The 21,295-nt window shown below is 40.8% G+C and overlaps 1 protein-coding gene across 7 annotated transcripts in view; it reads right to left on the bottom strand.

Moving 5' to 3' along the window:
* NBEA (neurobeachin) overlaps window positions 1-21,295 on the bottom strand; it is an 837,833-nt gene that overhangs the window by 5,995 nt on the left and 810,543 nt on the right. For all 7 annotated transcript variants that reach the window (XM_027833036.3, XM_043531828.1, XM_043531837.1 and 4 more), the window contains 4 exons: window positions 20,341-20,412; window positions 16,492-16,647; window positions 14,238-14,408; window positions 1,106-1,207 (listed from right to left, as the gene is read on the bottom strand). In XM_027833036.3, coding sequence (XP_027688837.2) covers window positions 1,106-1,207; window positions 14,238-14,408; window positions 16,492-16,647; window positions 20,341-20,412 — 501 coding nt within the window. The remainder of the gene's footprint in view (window positions 1-1,105; window positions 1,208-14,237; window positions 14,409-16,491; window positions 16,648-20,340; window positions 20,413-21,295) is intronic.

Genomic DNA, 21,295 nt, shown 5'->3' with positions numbered 1-21,295 from the left:
TCATGAGGAGAAGAGGAAGAGGGTTGGATCTGTGGGAGAAGCAATATATTGGAATTCCAGGAGGAGGAGATGGGACAGAAAGAGAAATGAGGGAGAAGGGACCATGAAGAGTCAGTAGAATAATGTGGAGAGGAGAAGAAGAAAGATCAGAAGAAGGGAAGTAAGGGAGAACACATAAAATAACAGAGGTGAATAGGAAAGGATAAGAAGAAAAAATACGCTCCTTTTCAAATCAAGAAAAGGAGATAAATGAGAGAGAGCTGTGCAAAAAAGATTGTAGATGGAAATAAGAAAGCGAGAAAAGAAACAGAGATGAATGGAATGAACCAAATGGAAAGAGTGAAAAATAAAGGAATGCAATAATGAATGGTCACGCTAAAACACTCAACATTTAGATTGGAATGTTTATTCAATTTGATTACTATAATTCTTTGGCAGACATCTCTACAAGGATGGGGGAAAAGGATGGGATGGCTATTTTGAGAACTTATACTAGTAATTGTTGGGTACTCTGGATTCTACAGACAAATAATTGGAGAAATAGCCAAACAACTGATAATTCAGCAGATGGCTCAAAACTTTCTAGTGGAAGATGGCAAATAACAGTGTCCAGGCTCCTGCTTCTTTGGAGAACTGCCCACCGAAAAAAACAACATTCTACATGTTGGCATCTGTGCACGGACCCATGCACAATCCAACAGGCTCTACTTCTCTTGCCCAGGAGAATGGGGACAACCCAAATATGCCTAATCTTTATCTAAAATGTGACAGCTAACTTGGGGATAGGGGCATTCCTAGCTGGCTCTCCCCACAATCCTATGTTTCCATCTGATGGTTTTTATCATGATACCATTGTGCACAGTGCTGCTACTGGAGAGTAATGTTTTCTGATATACTAAGTGTGTTTGTGCCTAAGTGTCATAGGTATTGATAGAAAGTATTATGTTCAGAGTTAGCAACTTCTGAGACTATCAGAATTAAAATATTTCTTGGTTGAGGAGACTTAGGATAATTAAATTGCACTTGGCTCAAGGGAACACTGAAAAACACTCACTGAAGGAGACTTTGAAATTTTTAAAACTTAAACTATAAAATGACTTCTGACCTTTAGCACCGCTGATAACAAGTCCCAGCTCTGCACAGACCGATACACAGACAACTTCATGGTCATGACCAGTTAGAACAGCTCTAGGAGCAGGATAATCACCTGTAAGAAAACAACAATAGTAAGAAATTACAAACCAAACATGTTTCAGCAACAAAGGAGGAGTTTTGCTGCAATTTGTTTTAATTCAGTAAGCATCAGAGGAAGGTGCAATCTGCATAAACGTCTCATTCTTGGGTTTTCTGTGCGGAACTGCATTTAAACCTTATCAAGGCTCTCATAAAGCAACATTTCAATGCTCACTTGTTCACATAAATATACCTCTCTTATTTAGTAACAGTGGGAAATGTGCTGCGTATCCTGCACAGGATGACAATAAGACACTGGAAATCTGTGCTGTGTGTTCTAACTATACTGAAAAGAGACATGCATTCCACAGAACACATGGAGTATGACACTATTAAAGATAAAAGTAACACAGTGATATGCAGTGTAACATAGCACATACTTCTAGAAAAAAGAAACTTAGAAAATTATGGTGGTTTTTTGAATCCCTTCATCATTCTGGAATCTACGTATTTCTGAATGCCTATTACATCAAGATTTAAAATATGGGAAAACAAACAGCTGGACATGTAATTATGAATTTATTTACAGATGTGTGTGTGTATGACACAGATACTTCACGCACTGACAGTCAGCTACACATGTTAAAAAAGAGGTCACTTACCTGTACAGTAACTGGAGTTCTTTGAGATGTTTTGTCTCTGTGGGAGCTACACCTCAGGAAGTGCAAAGATTTTTTTGTCAGTAGTGCCCACAAGTTCATGCCTGCCCCCTGCATATTCTCATGCTCCAGTGTGAGGGGATATAGGGATGGGCAGACCCATTGCTGCTCAAGTTTCTTCTCAACTATGAAGCCCAGAAAAAAGAGTCTGCAGCAGAGGGGAAGAGGAGCATATGAGGAGCACCCATAAGGACAAAACATCTTAAAGAACTCCAGTTACTGAACTGGTTAAGTAACCTCTCTTTCTTCTTCCAGTTGTTGTTCCTATGGGTGCTCCACCTCATAAGCAGAGGAGGCAGATTCAGTAGATCGAAGAACAACTTTGCTACAGATCACATCCACCCTGGAAGCAGTTACGATAGTGTAGTGCTGGGAAAACGTGTGAACAGATGACCAGGTGGTGGCTGTGCATATGTCCATCATGGGTATATTCTGAAGTAGGGCTCTGGAGGTGGACTGAGCCCTAGTGGAATGAGCAGTCACTTTAAGTGGGGGGTGCATTCCAGAAGCTTCATAAGCTAAAATGCACCCGGAAACCCATTTTTAGTAGAAATGGGCTGTTCCATCATTCTTTCTGTGAAAGAGACAAAGTCTGGGAAAGCCATGAAAGATTGAGTGCTATCAAGGTAGAAGGCAAGAGCCCTACACACATCCAGGGTATGAAGACAAGCCTCCTTTCTTGAAGAGGGAGGCCTGGGGTAAAATACTGTCAATTGAATGTGCTGACTGATGTGGAATTCTGATGAGACCTTAGGCAGGAAATGAGGATGGGGACATAGAGTCACTTTATCATAGTAGAAATTGTGTAAGGAGGGTCAGCCATGAATGTCTCAAGCTCTCTTGGCCTCCTGGCCACAATTATGGTTATAAGAAATGACTTCTTGAAGGATAAATGAAGGAGTGAACAGCTCCCCACGGGTTCAGAGGTTTTTTTAAGGCACTGAGAAGTAGGCTAAGGTTCCAAGGTGAAATAGGCTGCTTGAGGTGAGGAAAAAGGTTAGACAAACTCTTAAGGAATCTAAGAGTGATAGGGTGTGCAAAAACAGAAACCCCTTGACCTGTCATTGAAAACGGCTGTGGATGAAAGTAATGGCAGCGAGATGTACCTTAATGGAGCTAATTAACAAACCCTGTGTTTTTTAATTCAGGTGGTAATCAAGTATGTTCCCGGGGAGAGACTTGTGAAGGTGATAGAGATTGACTGGCACATCAGGCTTGGAAACGCCTCAACTTTTGCAGGTAGTTTTTCCTCCTGGTGGGTGTTGCTCAGAAGTGCAGTCTTAACTTTCAGAGAACAGTCGAATTCTCTGCCTGTGAACGATTGAGGAGCCAGACCTTGAAGTGCTGTGATAAGAGACTAGGGTGGATTATGGTGCTTGATTCCTGTACTGGGAGATCTGCTGTCAGAGGAAGGTGAAGAGGCAAAACAGATATGGGAACCATGCTTGCCTCAGTCTTGATGGTAGCTATGAGGATAGCTAATGATCCCTCTTGTTTTAGAGCTATGAGGATCGATGGTGTTGGAGAGTAAGTGCACTGCAAGGTGTGATGTCAAGGAACGAGGAGGCTGTCCCCTATCAGGTTGCAACTGTAATCTGCCCTTGAGCAGAAGCATTGGCACTTCGCGTTGGATGCAAAGAGAGCTATCTCTGGGATGCTCCAAAACTAACAAATCATCTGAAAGACCAAATTGCTGCGTTCCCACTCATGGTCATGGCAAAAGTGTTTGCTCAGGGAGTCTGCCATGCTGTTTTGCAGTCCCATCAGATAAACTGCTGAGATGTCTATGTGCTGGGACATGCACCAGTTCCATAGCCTTATTAACTCTGCACATAGGCACTGGTATCTTGGTCCTCCCTGATGATTTATATAGTACATGGCCACTCTGTTGTCCAACATTATTTTGGCTCAGTGGCAAACTGCTCTGAGTTTGAGAATGATGATGTGGAGTGACAACCATTAGGGAATCCAATTGCCTTGGGCTGTGAAATCCTGGAGATTTCTAAGGATGGGATTAGGACTGTTAGAGTTACAATCCTGAATTGCTGTGTAAAGATGTACGTGTTCAGAGCCTGAGGTCCAGGACTGGTCTTTAACCTCCTTTTTTTCTTGGGAACCAGGAATGCACTTTTCTTCCTTGGCTGGAAATTATACCTGGAACAGTCAGTCTCTGTAATGTGATTCTTTATGAAATGGGTTTAAAATACAAAAAAAAAAAAAAAAAATTACAAGTAAAGTATAAACTCACCCTCCACAGCATTAACCTCTCAAACCTATCAAAGGGGGAGGTGTACAAAACTGGCAGATGATCTGGCTTTTCAGCTAGGGAGAGCAGAAAGCTGCGAGAAGCAGAAAGAGACATGTGCTGTGTGTATCTGACCAGGGATTTGCTAGAGATTGAGGTTGAGTTTTGGTGGTTTCTTTGTCTATGTGGCTTTTATATATCCAAGGGTATGATGTCTGGGGTGGAATAATCTGAGGAGATGATGCAACAATCTTATGGATTTTCCAGTCTGTGTTCCCATTCTGTGGGTTCTTCTGTGAAAGGGGACTGTGACAATTTGGGAAATCAGTATATGTACAATTCATGAATTTTGTTTGAGATTATGAACTGTGGCCCAGATTCTCAAAGGTATTTAGGTTCCTAACTTCCACTGATTTCAATGGCTCCTAACTTCTACAGATTGATTTAAATGGAAGTTTGAAGCATAAATATCTTTGACGATCTGGCCTTCTGTATACAGCTGTGTCAGACTGCAAACTCTATTTTGAACTTGGGCTTTGTCTGCCTTCTGTCTTTGTACCTCCAGGTTGGACTGGACTTCTGACTCAGGGCTAACCACAAAAAAAGTCATTATATCTTGATAGTCTTCTATTCCAGTGCAAACAGATTTAGACAAAGAAGGTGGCCTTACCAAGAAAACTGGTCCGCCAAGGTAGATGGTAACTGAGCAACAGACCACCTAGTGGGTGACTTTGATTATCTGACAAGGCTGATTATTGGGGTCACCCTCACAGTGGGGATTGGAACTGCATAAAAGGAAGACTCTCACAAGCTGAGAGAGAGAGAGAAAAGAATAAGTGAGTGCGTCCATGTGCACAACCCAATGATTCAGAGAAGTCAAGTGAAGGAGATGGGATCCTGGACATCCTAAAGGACACTGACCAAATCCCAAAGAACACCCAACAGCGGTGAAGAAACTAAATCAGGGAAGGGCATATAGCATATTTATTTCTGGACCTGTACATCTCTTGTGCTCTCTAAAGAAAAGAGTAATTGCTTTAGAATTCTTTTAGAAAAGTCTGTCTATTATGTGCTTCAACCATCATATGTCCATGGAGAAATTAAATGTAAACCAGAGTGCTCACAAGGATGGAACTCTGCGAAAGAGTGTACTTAAACTACCGGAGAGTCTGAGAGATCAGCACTTGTCCTGGATGCAAGGTCCCACATCTGTCAGGGGGTAACAGACAGAATCTGTTCCCATGAAGGGTGCCATAGAGCCAAAGACATAGCAGCTGGAGCCTACTAAGATCAAGGAAAGTTTAAAAGCATGCGGGCCCAGTGTGTGGGACCCAAACACAGCAGCTAGGTGAGTGTCCTGCAGGGGAAGCTTTCCCAGGGCTCTGATGGGGACAATCTAGGTCCAAGTGTTTATTTGGTTGAACAGTTACTGTGATTCAGTATTGCCAACTCTTGCGATTTCATCGTGATGCTAGTGATTTCGGGTGTTTTTTACCCTCTCTTGAAAACATGATGAAAAGATGCCAACTCATGAATTTTCGTTATTCAAGAGGGCCATCATCTCCTATTACTGTCAATGTGGCTAAAGCCAGCAAGATGTCCACCATTTCCTGATAGTTTATGTGGGAGTCCAGCTGCCTTTAATAAAGTTGGCTGCTACTTCCTACTACAGTATTTTCAATGAAATTGAAGCCATGCCCACATGGCTTCCATGCTATGATTCAGGGGGCTAGACAGGACACAGACTGTGAGGAGTGCAGAGACACTATGGAAGGTAGATGAGGAGAGTGAGGGAGAGCAAGGCCCAGGGGGAGCAGAAGGGAGGCTGAGGATGTGGGAGGCAGGAGGGGCACTGAGGAAGGAGCGGGGCAGAAGGAAGGCTGAGGATGTGGGAGACTGAGGAAGGAGCGGGGCAGAAGGGAGGCTGAGGATGTGGGAGGCAGGAGGGAGACTGAGGCAGGTGCAGATGACAGTGGTGGGGTAGGAGATGGACAGGACAGAGTGGCAGTTCCCCAGGGGTAGTGGTAAGTAAAGGGAGTACCCTCCGAGCAGCCAGGGTAGGCAGTCTAGAACAGACTGTGAGTCACAGGATTTTGGCATCTGCAAGAGGAGCTCTTGCAATGACATAAGAAGCAGCTCTGATCCCACGATTTCTCCTCTACTACTGTAGAGATGAAGCCCCAGGGAGCAGTGAGGCAGGGAAGTGGAGGAAGTGCTACTGGGTCTGGGGAAAGGGAGAAGCCCTGGGGAGCAGCAAGACAGGGGATCAGGGGAGTCAAGACAGCAACAGGAAGTGTATGGCAGTTCCCCTGTCTTAGGGATGAGGAGAGGGTAAGTGGAGTCTCCATCTGAAGAACCAGGGAGAGGTGTGCAGTTTGTGTGCATTAAAGGTTGACTTTCAATGTGAAATTATCACACACACAGAGCCAGAAGAGGAGAAGAAAGTTAAAAAAACAAAAGACAGACTAAAAATATGGCTTGGTGATGTTTTTAGAATGTTTTATGATTTGTGGGGCCAATCTCATGGGTTTTTGGGGATCCAACTCATGGTTTTTGATCTCTTGATCAAATTATTATAAAGTATTAAAGATAAGGGTAAATTACACAGTGTCATTAGACTATGAGCAAACTAATAAATGATTAAGTTAAATGATCTCATGTGCTTTTAAATACTGAAAGAAAAGCAGAACATAATTTGTAACAAGATTTTTTCCTCACACTTTGCCAAAGACAACAGTATACTATCTGTAACATGTTATTCTGGAATAGCAAAACATAAGAACATATTGAAGCTGCAAACATTTAATTTTAAATCAGCAAAAACAGAGTTAATGTAGAAAAACAAACATTTTTATAATTAAACTGGATGTTAAATATGATCCTTTTGATTTGCAAACATTAAAGCCTATACAGACTGACGGTGTTCCTTACTACAGATTTTTAAAAATCCTATTTTTGAATATACTATATAAATCTGTAAAATGTAGTCACAGAATTTGATTTGGAGTAACAGTTAAATGGTTACAAAACCTACATTATTTCCCCTTAGTGCTCAAAGAAAGAAAATAAAATTATAGTCAGTGATATTTTTCTACTGGGAAAACTGCAGCATGGGGAAGAGAACCTCACCCACATTACACTTCATCACAAAGAACAGATGTCATGAACCTCAGCAATCATTCAAAATCTAGCAAAATATTCCGTCACTGTCACATCACAACTGATAGATGCAGCTAGAGGTTAAAGGCTATGGCACAGAGGGAGCTGTAGGTGAAACTACCTCACTATGAATTGAAACACCATCACTATAAGCTCATAGTAATTTTCCCAATGTGGCACCTCTGCAAAAGAATCATTACAGGGTAAACAAAGAGAAAATGCACATAAGACTTAGTCCTTTCTTCAGGCAACTGAGTTCTTCAGCAAGGTTTAAGATAAAACATCTTCTGGTCTCTGTGACAAAAATGCAATGCATAATGCATCTGTAAAGCTCTTCTGTGGAAGATGCCATGCTTTTATAGTAAAAAAAGAAATATGAACAATGTCATTATTTGTTCTGATGCACTGGATTTTCTTGCCATTAAAATGCCACTTAGAGGAAGTTACATATAGCTATTGCTATGGGGAAATGTCTCCTAGGCTTCTTTTGGAAAAAAAGGCCTGATTTAGACATAGGGTCAAATTCTGTTCCCATTTCATCACTGACTTTGATGGGAACAAGAACAGGCCTGTAATTGAGCTATAGATGTTGAATTCAATAAATACGTGTATGATACAGAAGCATCTTATCACTGATGCCTTTAGAAAAAAAACACATAAAATAAACTCATCAAAGGTGCTTTGTTTTGGATGTTGATACAAATAATCATCTTTAGTTTTTATAGTCATAAAACATGCACACATTTTGACAAAATTACCAGGCTGAATTATTTTATCTGAAAATAATGCAGCTATTGAGTTAGGGAAAGTTGCCCAATTACAATGAGTTGATGTTTTACGAAGAAAGATTATTGATAGTATTAAGTTCAAGACAAGCTTCACAGTACCTTATCTTGGCAGAACTGTTCCATTATTTGTTCAGAAACATGAATATTGTGGAGCTTTAGACACCCACAAAAATCACAATAGGCAATGAACTGTGAATCTTGCATAGATGGAAGAAAGCTAAAAAGAGGAATGTAGTGTGCTCCAATACAGAGGGCCCAGGTCTCGGAGTCAGGACAGTTGGCTTCTGATCCCAGCTGTGCCACTAACTTGATAGGTGAATTTGGACAAATCACTGTATTGACTCCATCTTTAAAATGAGAGGTAGTGATACCCTGCTTTGAGATCTATTGATGCAATATTATATAAATGCTAAGTACTTTTTATTGCATTACTTCCGATGTGTGAGATGGAGCACTGAAATTAGTGTCTTATCTCAACATGAGAGCCCCAAAAGGGCTCACTTCCCATAGTATATAGGACAATCGTGGAGGCATATTTTGGTCACCAGGCAAATAGGTGAAGGTAGGGCAAATAGCTTCATGCCAACTTTCTTTGGATTGACACAGTGGAACACTGAATGGACCTGATTTACAATGAGGTTCTGAAACCTAGTGCCTGTTATAGCCACATTTTGGATGAACACAAGAAAAAGCCACGTTCAAAAACTGGGATTTAAATTGCACTAACACGTAATGGTTTAAATAAACATCTACACATGCAAGCAGACAATACTGTGACAAAGTTCCTCCTCTGCCTTGGTGGCTCCTGTGCTTTATGGTGGATTTGCTCGTCTCAGCGGTTCACGGCAGCCCTCAGTTTGGCCGCTTCTGCTAGAGGCTCAAACCTGCTGTTCACTCAGCTAACCTCATCACTGGCCAGCATGAGGGAAACGGAGAACAATCCCCGCAGTCTCTGTGTCCCACCTAGTCGGTCGGGGACAGGCCAGATTCCTTTCCAAATTAGACCTTCCCTTCCGGTGTTTCTCACAGACCAGGTCAACTCCTCCTGTGCCCGATCAGGAGTCGGGGGGGATCGGGGTATAGAAGGTCAGCCCGGGTTCCAGCCCAGGGCCCTGTGGATAGCAGCTGTCTACAACGTTCCCTGTATCAGCTGTGTGACAGCTACAGCTCCCTGGGCTACTTCCCCATGGCCTTCCCCCAGCACCTTCTTTATCCTCACTGCAGGATCTTCCTCCTGAAGCCTGATCACGCTTGTACTCTTCAGTCCTCCAGCAGCACACCTTCTCACTACCTGCTCCTTGCACACCCCCCAATAACTGATGGGAGGTCCTTTTTAAACCTGGTGTCCTGATTAGCCTGCCTGCCATAATTGATTCTAGTAAGTTCTTAATTGCCTCTAGGTGTCTTAATTAGCTTACCTGTCTTAATTGGTTCTAGCAGGTTCCTGATTGCTCTAGGGCAGCCCTGCTCTGGTCACTCAGGGAACAGAAAACTATGCATCCAGTGGCCAGTATATCTGCCTTCTACTAGACTCCTGTACCCCACTGGTCTGGGTTTGTCACAATACATATGCAAACATATCTGTGCAGGCATCTACCTATTTGTGTCCACATGGTGCAAGATGTTTTGGGATATGTTTTTTAAAATTTTGCCCTTTCAAGGTTTAAACTTTGCAAATATAGGGTATTAAAAAAATCAAAATATAAAGGAAAGTTTTAGTGGCTCTTCTGAGTCTAAAATAATTCTTCTTTCAGATATAAATTCACAGAACCTTTTTAATCTGGAATGTTCACCTAGAAAGAGTTTAACATTTCCATTTGTGCATTAAATGAAATCAATTTGGTGCACAAATGGAAAATTAAAAACTCTCCAGTTTGCAGCTGTGGTCACCCAGAACAGACCATGGAACATATAACAACTCAGTGCCCAATTCACAAATATGAAGGAAGCATCACAGCGATACACTCCGCTACTCCTGGCACAATTACCTGGCTTAACCACCGAAATGTGAAATTATAGTTGCTGCTCTACATCTACATCAGCCATATGAAGAAGTTGTTTAAAATTGTTGCAGAAACATTAGTTCTAAAGTCAAAGATTATAGTTTGAGGAATTCTCTATCAACCTAAACAAGAGTGCAGGATAATTTGCCTAAGCTCCTTTATTGAAGTTCCCAGCATCCCTTTCAAGCATAGGTACAGATACAATGTACATTTAGCACTTCTAAGAACTATACGTTATAAGAGGTGCACAAATTGAGCTCTGGGTTGATCGACAAAATGTATTTATAATGGTCAGTGCAACCACAGTTAGAAAAAGCTGTGTTAACTCACACTTCTTGTAACTATCCTGTTGGAAGCTATGGTATGTAATGAGAAATGTCAAGTCCCAAGATCAATAAAATTTCAGGCTCTAGGGACAAAACAGGAATAGCATTGATCCTTTTAAAGAACACCAGTCAGAGGCTGAATGTAATATATTGCACAGATAGGCTCAGGAGGATAAGCGGCCAAGTCCAACATACCTACCTGACAAAAAATTCAATCAGCTTTTAGCACTAACTGCCTGCTCCGCTCTCCTTTCTTTCATGCAAGAGGCTGGTTCCAATTAAAGTGTGCAAATTAATTTTTATCACTTCCAAATTAGTGTTTGAATCTGTGTCTGTTTCAGATGAAATCATCTGTCCCTCACTTTTCTGCAGTTCTATCATCTACTTAGGTCTCTATTCAAAGACAAAGATAATTTTCTAGTTTCAAAATCACCTGTTTGAAAGAGCCATTCAATAAAGCCATCATAGCATATACAAATAAAACAGCTGTAACAATACATATTGAACATTAGTGCATATCACATAGTCTTTGGTATGCCTTTTATGAGGAATAATACAGTTACAGTAGCAATAAGCCAAACAAGTGCCCAAAAAATGTTAAAAGTGCCCAAAAAATGTTAAAAGAGAAAAAAAGGACAAACCGGTAATTGGATTTAATGCTGTCTTACAACACTCTGCAGTTATAAGAGACTAAACACAAGAGGGTCACATTTGTTCTTCATGTTTTTAAAACATGAATATCTCTGCTGTATTATGAATTGTACATGTAAACAAACCTTTACCATTAAATTAACTGTACCTTTACAAATGAAAACTTAATGAATAGATTTCTCAACCCTAATACAAAACATTAATGGAGAAGATTTTCAAAGGCAGTTAGGTGTCCACCTCACATTTGTGCCTTTGAAAATCTCCCCTTAAACTATTTGACATATATCGGGCCTGATCTTGCAAATACTTAACACTCAGTGTAGTAATGAGTAATTTTAATGAGGTCATTGAGATTGCTCCACTTACCTTGGAATAAGTGTATTCATAATTTGGCCCATATTGGACCAGAGTTGGCTTTCACTCAAACCCATAGACAGACTCCCACTGAGTTCAGTGGCAGATGGATAGCCCATAATGAGTGTTTCAGACCCATTTGAAAACAGTTTGGAAATATTTCAGACTGTCCTGAATCAATTTTCTTCTACCCACAGACATATATAATGTGGTGATCCTTAAAAACTTGCTACTTGCCTCAAATAACTAAATAAAGTTACTTAGCATTTATAGTATTCACTATTGTAATTTTAGGGAGGGATAGGGAATTATTCAGATACTGAGGCAAATTTATTTCTCTAAGTCTATTTTTATGGGAAACCACTGCATTTTAAAACTTTGTAAAATTTCATTCTCCTCACATCACAGAAAATAACTAACAAATGGCAATTTAAAGCAAAAAAACTCCTTTTTGTTATGGATTGCAGCAACGTATTCTAAGTTATAAATTACTTAATACATTTTGTGTAGAGAAATCCTTGTAAAATTGTGACAGAGATCCCCATCCTTCTTTCCAAGTGAGCAAGTTCTTAATCACTGAGCTGGAGCAGCACATTTCAAGACTCTTACCCAAACCAATTATTTCCCATTCCTCTGATTTAAACCAGAGCTGATCTACTAGTTCCCACACAGACAATCATGAACTGAGGTCATCTGCTAAGCACAATGTCTATACAGATTGTTTAGTAAAGAGTTCTGCATGAGTTTGACAGGTTTGACTATTGACATATGTGATGTTTAGTCAGGATTCCAACTAATACATTAGATTCTCATGAACTGTAGCCAAACCAGTAAGGAGTTCATTCTGACAATCTTTTCTCACAATACATTTGAAAATAATTTATTAATTGCCACAGCTATGTTTTCTTTAAGTCAAAACACGGTTTATGTTTTATACATAAGTACACATACAATGTTTTAAAATACAGAATTGAAAATATTGAATAAAGTATGTGCTTTAGAAAAGAATGTTTTCTGAACCAACTAAAGTTCCTTTTGGTAATTGGATGCACTAAAGCTGAAATTGATAATTAACTGTCTTTCAGTTTAAGAGATCATTATAAAGTCAAGCACCCAGCCCACATAATTACTATAACCTGACATTTTTCTTTGAATTCTTCACCTCCTTACAGTCTGTGATATAAAATATCTTATCTGTGTCTCCAGATGACAGCTCTTAAGAAACTAATCCTTTTCTGAAAATATCATCTGCATCTTTCTAGGGAGCCATTCTAAAGATATTAACTAATTGGATTTAACCTACACAGAACATTTTACTTTCATTTTTCCTACAAGATAAGTCCTAATCTACTAGCAATAAATGCATAAGAAATGTAGCTGCAACAAAGAAATATTTCCTAACAGAACTATTTCATTAACTTAACCCTTGTATCTCCAATAACAACAATCTTTGTGAGGATTGTAAAATGTGTACAAAACACACCATTTCATCTTTGTGAAAATGATTAGTGTGAAACAGTCACTTATTCGACAACTTGAAGTCATGACTATAAGGGATAAAATCTTCCTTGCTATTTCTGCTATCAGACCTCTACTGCGACATTCCCTGGATGAGAATGTGTATATATTATATATGTACATACTAGCCTCCCCTATAGTTCCAAATCTGAGATAATTAATTCCTTCCTTCTATGTAACATAACTGTGTAAAACTTTTTAAAAACTCAGCAAATAATGCAAGCAGAATAAAAGTCTGGGAAATGCATAAATATTGTAAATATTTGCACTTTGGGCTCTTACCATATTCAGCAAAATGTCTACAAAATTCTATAGAACACTCACAGAACTGTTCTACAATTTTACAAATTGCATCTCGGAGTCCATTAGTTTTTAGCTGACAGAACAGTAAACACTTTTACTCCAATATTGAAAGACAATAGCAAACATCTTGATTTCCTGAATGATCAACAAAAAATTCCTCTAATTGCATTCTTAGTGCATTTTAGCCTTTTACTATCTATTTTCTCAATAAGGACTCAGCAAATGATTACCGAATATTTATATCTATCTGATTTACTCTTGTCCCAAGCTGTTCTGGTACACTGTTAGAAAGCTGCCCTTTTCCACCACAGAGGAATAACATAATAAATAATAATAATAATAATACTTAATAATAAATCTAGCCTTCCCTCACAAATGACATGGAAACTTTTACTGACATTTTATTTTTCCCTATTTTTATTCCAACACACCACTTCTATACCAATATTGTACTCCCCTTTAAGACTGTTCCTCAAAGTTACTCATTTGATTCCCTGATATGTGTGACACCTTTGTTTGTGCAGGTTAACATCTGCAATACGGCGTAAAAAGAAAAAAAGGATGGGGGAGGAGATGACCTTACAAAATAACAAAAGTTAATGAATTAAAATGGAATGGAAACAGTTACGGGGAAGGAGAAATCAAAATATGGAGATACATATCCTGACTCTTGAGGGTACAAAGCCAACCCTTTTTGTTCTAGTATGTTGCAACAGGATGATAGAGGTGATAGGAATAATTATGAATTTAAGAAAAGGCTCTCAAGTTATGATTAGGCCTTGAAATGATTTATCAAAAATATTTTTACCACACATAAGCCATTTAAATATCTATATTCACTTTTTTCTGAACTAATTTCTCATCATTATTATACTGTACCTGCAATTCACAAGAATAACGTATACATTTTATAATTTTTATTGATGTTAATGGAATGGATTTAAAAATCAAGATACAGAATATAAAGTTAGCAGGTGTTTATCACAATATATACTTACTGCTATTCGGATTATCTCCTATAATATGGTGTCGGCCACTCCAGTACCAAAGAAGCAATGTAGCATCACGAGATCCAGAGACAATATAGCAATCACCACCAATATAGGATTCTGATCTGGCAAGGCAAGTAACTACATCCCAGTGGCCAAAAACAATCTGAGTTAATTTTCCTGCAGTAGAAGAAATTACAAGTTTGATTTCTGTATGTATTCGCATTCTTTTTTATACAAGTGACAACAAGCACATTTAAAAAACAGTGAAACCAAATACATTCAATTCAACATGTTTTTGGCCCTTTTGGACATTTTTAGCCAGCAGTAATTTGAACAGCCCAAAGGCTGCTCTAACTTGATGCAGGACAGATGGCCCTCTACAGAGGCTGCTCAAGGATCAGGGAAGTGCAAAGGTGAGCTTTAAACTATTCACCTTTGCACTTCCTGGACCTGTGCTCTGTGCAGATCAGCCACACCCCAAGCCCTGACCTTAAATGTTAAAAGAACATAAGAACGGCCATACTGGGTCAGACCAAAGATCCATATAGCTCAGTATCCTGTCTTCCAACAGTGGCCAATGCCAGGTGCCCCAGAGGGAATGAACAGAACAGGTAATCATCAAGTGATCCATTTCCTGTCACTCATTCCCAGCTTCTGGCAAACAGAGGCTAGGGACACCATCCCTGCTCAACAGTCATTTCTCCATGGGTTTTAACTTCCTGCTGTGCAAAATGATTTTACATAACAACTGGCTCTGTGGATGAGGGGAAAACAGTGGATGTGTTGTTCCTTGACTTTAGCAAAGCTTTTGACATGGTCTCCCACAGTATTCTTGCCAGCAAGTTAAAGAAGTATGGGCTGGATGAATTGACTATAACGTGGATAGAAAGCTGGCTAGATTGTTGGGCTCAACGGGTAGTGATCAATGGCTCCATGTCTAGTTGGCAGCCGGTATCAAGTGGAGTGCCCCAAGGGTCGGTCCTCGGGCCAGTTTTGTTCAATATATTAATTAATGAACTGGAGGATGGTGTGGATTGCACCCTCAGCAAGTTTGCAGATGACACTAAACTGGGAGGAGAGGTAGATACACTGGAGGGTAGGGATAGGATACAGAGGGACCTAGACAAATTAGAGGATTGGGCCAAAAGAAATCTGATGACGTTCAACAAGGACAAGTGTAGAGTCCTGCACTTAGGACGGAAGAATCCCATGCACCGCTACAGACTAGGGACCGAATTGCTGGGCAGCAGTTCTGCAGAAAAGGACCTAGGGGTTACAGTGGACGAGAAGCTGGATATGAGTCAACAGTGTGCCCTTGTTGCCAAGAAGGCCAATGGCATTTTGGGATGTATAAGTAGGGGCATTGCCAGCAGATCAAGGGATGTGATCATTCTCCTCTATTCAGCATTGGTGAGGCCTCATCTGGAGTACTGTGTCCAGTTTTGGGCCCCACACTACAAGAAGGATGTGGAAAAATTGGAAAACGTCCAGCGGAAGGCAACAAAAATGATTAGGGGCCTGGAACACATGACTTATGAGGAGAGGCTGAGGGAACTGGGATTGTTTAGTCTGTGGAAAAGAATGAGGGGGGATTTGATAGTTGCTTTCAACTACCTGAAAGGGGGTTCCAAAGAGGATGGATCTAGACTGTTCTCAGTGGTACCAGATGACAGAATGAGGAGTAATGGTCTCAAGTTGCAGTGGGGGAGGTTTAGGTTGGATATTAGGAAAAACTTTTTCACTAGGAGGGTGGTGAAGCACTGGAATGCGTTACCTAGGGAGGTGGTGGAATCTCCTTCCTTTGAAGTTTTTAAGGTCAGGCTTGACAAAGCCCTGGCTGGGATGATTTAGTTGGGGATTGGTCTTGCTTTGAGCAGGGGGTTGGACTAGATGACCTCCTGAGGTCCCTTCCAACCCTGATATCTATGATTCTACATAGGCTCATGAATGATTGTCAATATATAAAATCAAATGAACTGTTCCATAACGATATTACATTATTATACTGAAAGAACATATATTTGTCCCACATTAACATCAACGGCAGACCTACAATGTTAGTCATCTTTTTCTAATACTCCAATCAATTTTTAAGTAATACGGGCTTCAAATATCTTACAGTGGAAGTTTGATCAGAACACAAAACAAAAACAAAGAAACAAAAAATCCTACTGACTATGGGTAGTATATTGTGTAAATTTGCTAAGCCATATAGTGACATAAGAGCCCATAAGAAACAGGCTACTGTGTTTACGGTCACCTGTTTCTGTAGAATAAACCCGAAAGCTCTTGTCCCAGAAGCCACAGATAAGAATGTAGCGATTATCTGCTGTGACCACGAAACAATGTGCATTGATCTGGATGCTCTGATCCACAAGGTCTGTGATCTGCCGTTTGTTCACACCAGAGTTATTGGCTGTAAAGAAATGCAAAACACATTTATGAATAAGCCATTCCAACACCTTCCTGTCATGCACTTAAGGGAGAAAATGAATACATTTAGCTTTCAATGAACTGTGAATTTGTTGTTCAGTAAGCATTTTGAATATAAACATTTGGAACTGTCTATACTGGATGTCAGAAATATAAAATTATTGTGAGTCTTCAGGTTTCCCTTTGAATAAGGCAAAAGATTTTATATGCTGTGACAATTCTTGATAAACAGCCTAACACGTATAATATGTGATAATATTTTAAGTATTTTGCTGAAGTATTCTCCGATAAAAAAGCTACACACTGAACTATGGGAAAATGAACGAGGTCCATTTATAATCCCAGTCCTAACATAAACAAACTGTATGGAGTCAATTCTTGGTGGTGTATCATCTGCGGTGAAGATCTCATCTTGTGTTATGTGGCCTTGATGTAACCCACACCTCCAGAGACTTAATTGGATCATAGGGTTAACAGACCCAATCAGATGCAGCTATTTAAATCCTATGTGCATTCTTAAAATATGCCTGCTCATCAGGTATGGAGCCGGCACTGAAGACAGTGTCAGGAGAGGCAATACCAGCAGGAAATCCCCCGGGTGGAGGAAGTCTGAATGGGCTATGGAGCTCAGATCCAACACTTCTAGCTGCCAGCTCTGAAATGGAGTTGTTAGTCAGGAAAGATTGGAAGTAAGGGGCTAATACGCCCAGGACATGTTTCTCCTATCAATGGGCACAGGAACTATGCAGATATTTCTCAGTAATCCAAAAATTCCTATTATCGCTAATTGGGGTTATTCTGTTTAAATCCTTCACTCTTTGATGAGATAACATCTGAGAAAACAATCTTGTTTCAAACTTGGTTATAAAAATGAATATACAGAATGAGAAAGTGAAGGATAAATCTCCTGAATGACTACTTCTACACCAAGCCTTTCAGCAATTAATTAGTACAAAGAAGAGGGAACCTTTCGCTTTGAGACACTTCATATTACCGTCTTGCTTTCACTGATACTTCCAAAAAGTGCTATTAAAAGACCCTCCCACACACACAATTTCTATTTAAAATTTTTGATTAAAAAATCCCACAGCAAGGTTTTACAGTTAAAGCAAAACAATGACCATTAAAAATATAGGCCCCAACAATCCATTCTAACAGAGCTACAACATGGGGCCAAGCACAGAGGAAGTGGGAAAGGTGGTTTGCAAATAAATGAAAAACAGGTGCTGGCATCATGGGAACTGCATCCTCAAGTGTCCCATCAAAATGCCTGCTTAAAACACCCTGGATATCTATGTGGGATGGGAATTAATGCAGTTGTAGAAGGAGAAGGTGGTCTAGGCCTATAATCCCTATTCCTTTTTCTCTGCAGGTCCTGACGGGTAGCCAGGGCAGAGTAATAGAGGGATTACTGGCCTGCAGTGTTTCCTGGAAAGGGCTGGGATGTACAACTTAAGGGACTTTAGAGTCATCCTTGAGTCCTTTAGCCCATGGAGCTTTATCTTTCTCTGTTCCGGAAAGAATGAGGATCACTCAGAGGGCAGGTCCTGGACAGTCTGTTGGACCTTGTGCGGGAACCCAAGGACTGTAACCAGGAACTCCTATGCATGGTCACCGCTGAAGCCATGGACCTGGCAGCCATATCAGCCGCATCCAGAGCAGCTTATAATGAGACCTTTGCCACCAATTTTCCCTCATCCACTAGGGAGGAGAACTCTTGCCTAGCATTTTGTGGCAGCAAGTCTTTAAATTTCTGAATGGAGTCCCATGTATTAAAATCATGTCTGCCCAACAACATCTGCTGATTTACAATTCTGAGTTGTAACCCCCGCCCACAGAATAAACTCCTCTACCAAAGAGGTCTAATCTTATTGAGTCCTTTGATTTTGAGGTTGCATCCTGATGTCCCTGCCTTTCTCTCTCGTTGGCAGCCAATACTATTAGGGACCTGGAGGTGAGGGGATGGGTATAAAGGAGCTGATAACTTTGTGCAGGTACATAGCACTTTTGCTCAGCCCTTTTTGAAGTGGGGGGAGGGGATGCAGGAATCTGCCACAGACTCTTAACCAAGCTCTATAATGGCCTCATTGAGAGGAAAGACTTTAGAAGGACCTGCAGTGGCTAAAATATCAAGCAGGCTGTGGGAGGACTGTTTTACTGCCTCCGTCTATATGCCCAGATTTAAGGCCATTCCCTTGAACAATTCCTGGTGAACCTTATAGTCATCTGGAGGAGGTAACATGCCACCTCCTGAGACTGCCTTGTCAGGGCAGGAGGATGAGGAGGCCAGCACTGGTTTCTGTTGCTTTTCCTCCCTTTCTTGATCTATGGGATCCTGTTGTGCCTGCTCCTGGAGTCTGGTAGCAGGCTCACTACCGGAGTTGGGAAGAGGTGCCCACCTGGTGGGAAGGTGCAGGACGCCTTTTTTGAAGCCACTGAATAGGAGCACCTGGAATATGCCCTGGAAACTGGGGAAAAACACCACAAATTCCAAAAGGGCCACAGGATCAGTGTAAAACACCGGTGACCTCCTGGCCCACCACTTGATGGTATTCCTGTGACTGGATCCAGGGAAGGGTGGGAAGGTCTGGAGATGTAACGAGTGCAGATTCGAGGACAAGAGACCCAATCTCCTACTCAGACGAGGATGTCTCTTTTTCAAGTGACCACAGGGGTGCAGCCCCTGATGGGGCCAGTGATTGGTGCATAGGTGGAGAGGTTTGTAGTGAGGCTAGCATCACAGGTTTCCCCTTTGATGGTAGTGTTGGGCGAGCTGTCATGGGTAGGTGAAGTTTGTCTGGTACTGAGAGTTGTAATGATCCAGCTGGTTCCCCTATGCCTGCTGACACCAATAGCAATAGTTGTTTTACTGCCAGCAACACGAGTACCAACAGCAAGAGGAAATCCCTGGCAGCCGCAAACACCTCGAGCATGGTGAGTACCAAAATAGTGTTGGTACAATGCAGTGCCGCAGATCTGAGAGCTTCTTCTGGCTCTGGACTCAACAGTACCTGCATAGGTGCCGGAGTCAACAGTGCCAGCTTCTGCAGTACTGAGGCAGAGGAGTCCTAGGGATCATCCTCTTTTGGTAGTCTGCTTTTTATGACCCTTCCTAGGCACTGGGGATCGGGATCAGTGCTGGGACTCTGACACAGTAGAAGCAGCTCTCCTTACTGACATTGGGGCACTCGGTGCTAAGTCTGACCAGCCTGGCTCAGATGGAGATCTCAGTCCCACCTTCATGAGCAGAAACTTTAACCTGGCCTTCCCATCTTTTTCTATGTGAGGCTTAAGTTCTTGCAAATTTGGCAATGGTCTCCAGTATGAGCTTCCCCAACACACTTGAGTGCGGGTCACTCAGGAGCATAGCCTTATTACAGGAAACGCAGGGCTTGAAGCCTAGTGACTGAGGCATTCCTTGGCACCGGCGATCAACAAAAAAGCAGATAAACACAGAAAATCTACCCCAATGGGTACCACTGAGAAATAAATATTTCTGGTGATTGTGAGTGCAGTGCGCACACACCAATAGTAGAATGCACACGTGCACGCACTGGAAAAAGAATTAATATTTGCCTATTTTCTGTGTAAAATGAAGCACAACATACAAACATAGTTTAATCAATAATTCTTGAAAATACTGTTTTCAACTATATAACCATACTTTCATCCTTACCAATCAATGGATCCATTTCAATGGGAAGATGATGGGCTTGATCCAAAGAATATCCTGGGGCTCCCCTGAGGCCTACAGATGAAAGAAGGAATAAAACAAATATGGAACTTATGAAATTTTTACATTGTTTTTCCAGTATTAGAATTGTAAAATGATTATACCCCATATAAATGCTTAATTTCTTCCCATTTCTTGTTATATCAGTTTTTAAGATTCCTTTTTCCATGTGACAAAATATATAAGTTATTTACTCAAATAAATAAAATTAAATACAAATATATATGCTAACTTTGAGCCAGCACCTGCTGTTGCTCACTTCAGCAAATCAACTCCTGATTTACAATGGTGTAACAGACCACTATGTTATATACAAATACTGGGACAGAGCTTCAGCGCCATTACAGTGGTACAAAAGGGGAGGGAAATTGGCTTAAACAGCCAACCGGGGATTCCTTTTCTGGAGGGAAATCCATGAGTGGTGTAAAGCTCTAATCCAGCCACTGCTAGTATAAGGAATATTTCAGGGGCCTAGCCAGGAAGTGCCACATTTAGCAATCCTAGTCCACACAAGTGCTACTACAGAGTCATTACTGTTGGTGCAATGAAGAGCTATAATAAAAAAGTCATTATTTGCCAAGAGTCACCATACACTGTATTGCACCAGAGTTTCCTCCTATCCTTAGAAACACATATCTTGAATATGTGTGGTTAACTGTTGGTAGTTGTTGGCTTTTACAATGATGACCCCTCTATGTGTGTGAAGAAGATAACATTGACACATTTCTCTGAACTGAATGTTCAATAATGAGTGATGGAGATAGTTATAAGATGCAGCCCCTCTCCCATCACACATGGATAGTTTATATTAACTTACTATTCTGACAGAACAGATCTATCTTAAATGGCAGTATAATAGTACAAGTGCATAAATTCCATCCATTTGGGGAATAACATT

This window comes from Chelonia mydas, chromosome 1 (assembly GCF_015237465.2).
Source record: "Chelonia mydas isolate rCheMyd1 chromosome 1, rCheMyd1.pri.v2, whole genome shotgun sequence".
Classification (NCBI taxonomy): domain Eukaryota; kingdom Metazoa; phylum Chordata; order Testudines; family Cheloniidae; genus Chelonia; species Chelonia mydas.
The sequence above is the reverse complement of the archived record's forward strand: the minus strand, read 5'-3'. Positions and strand labels throughout refer to the sequence as shown.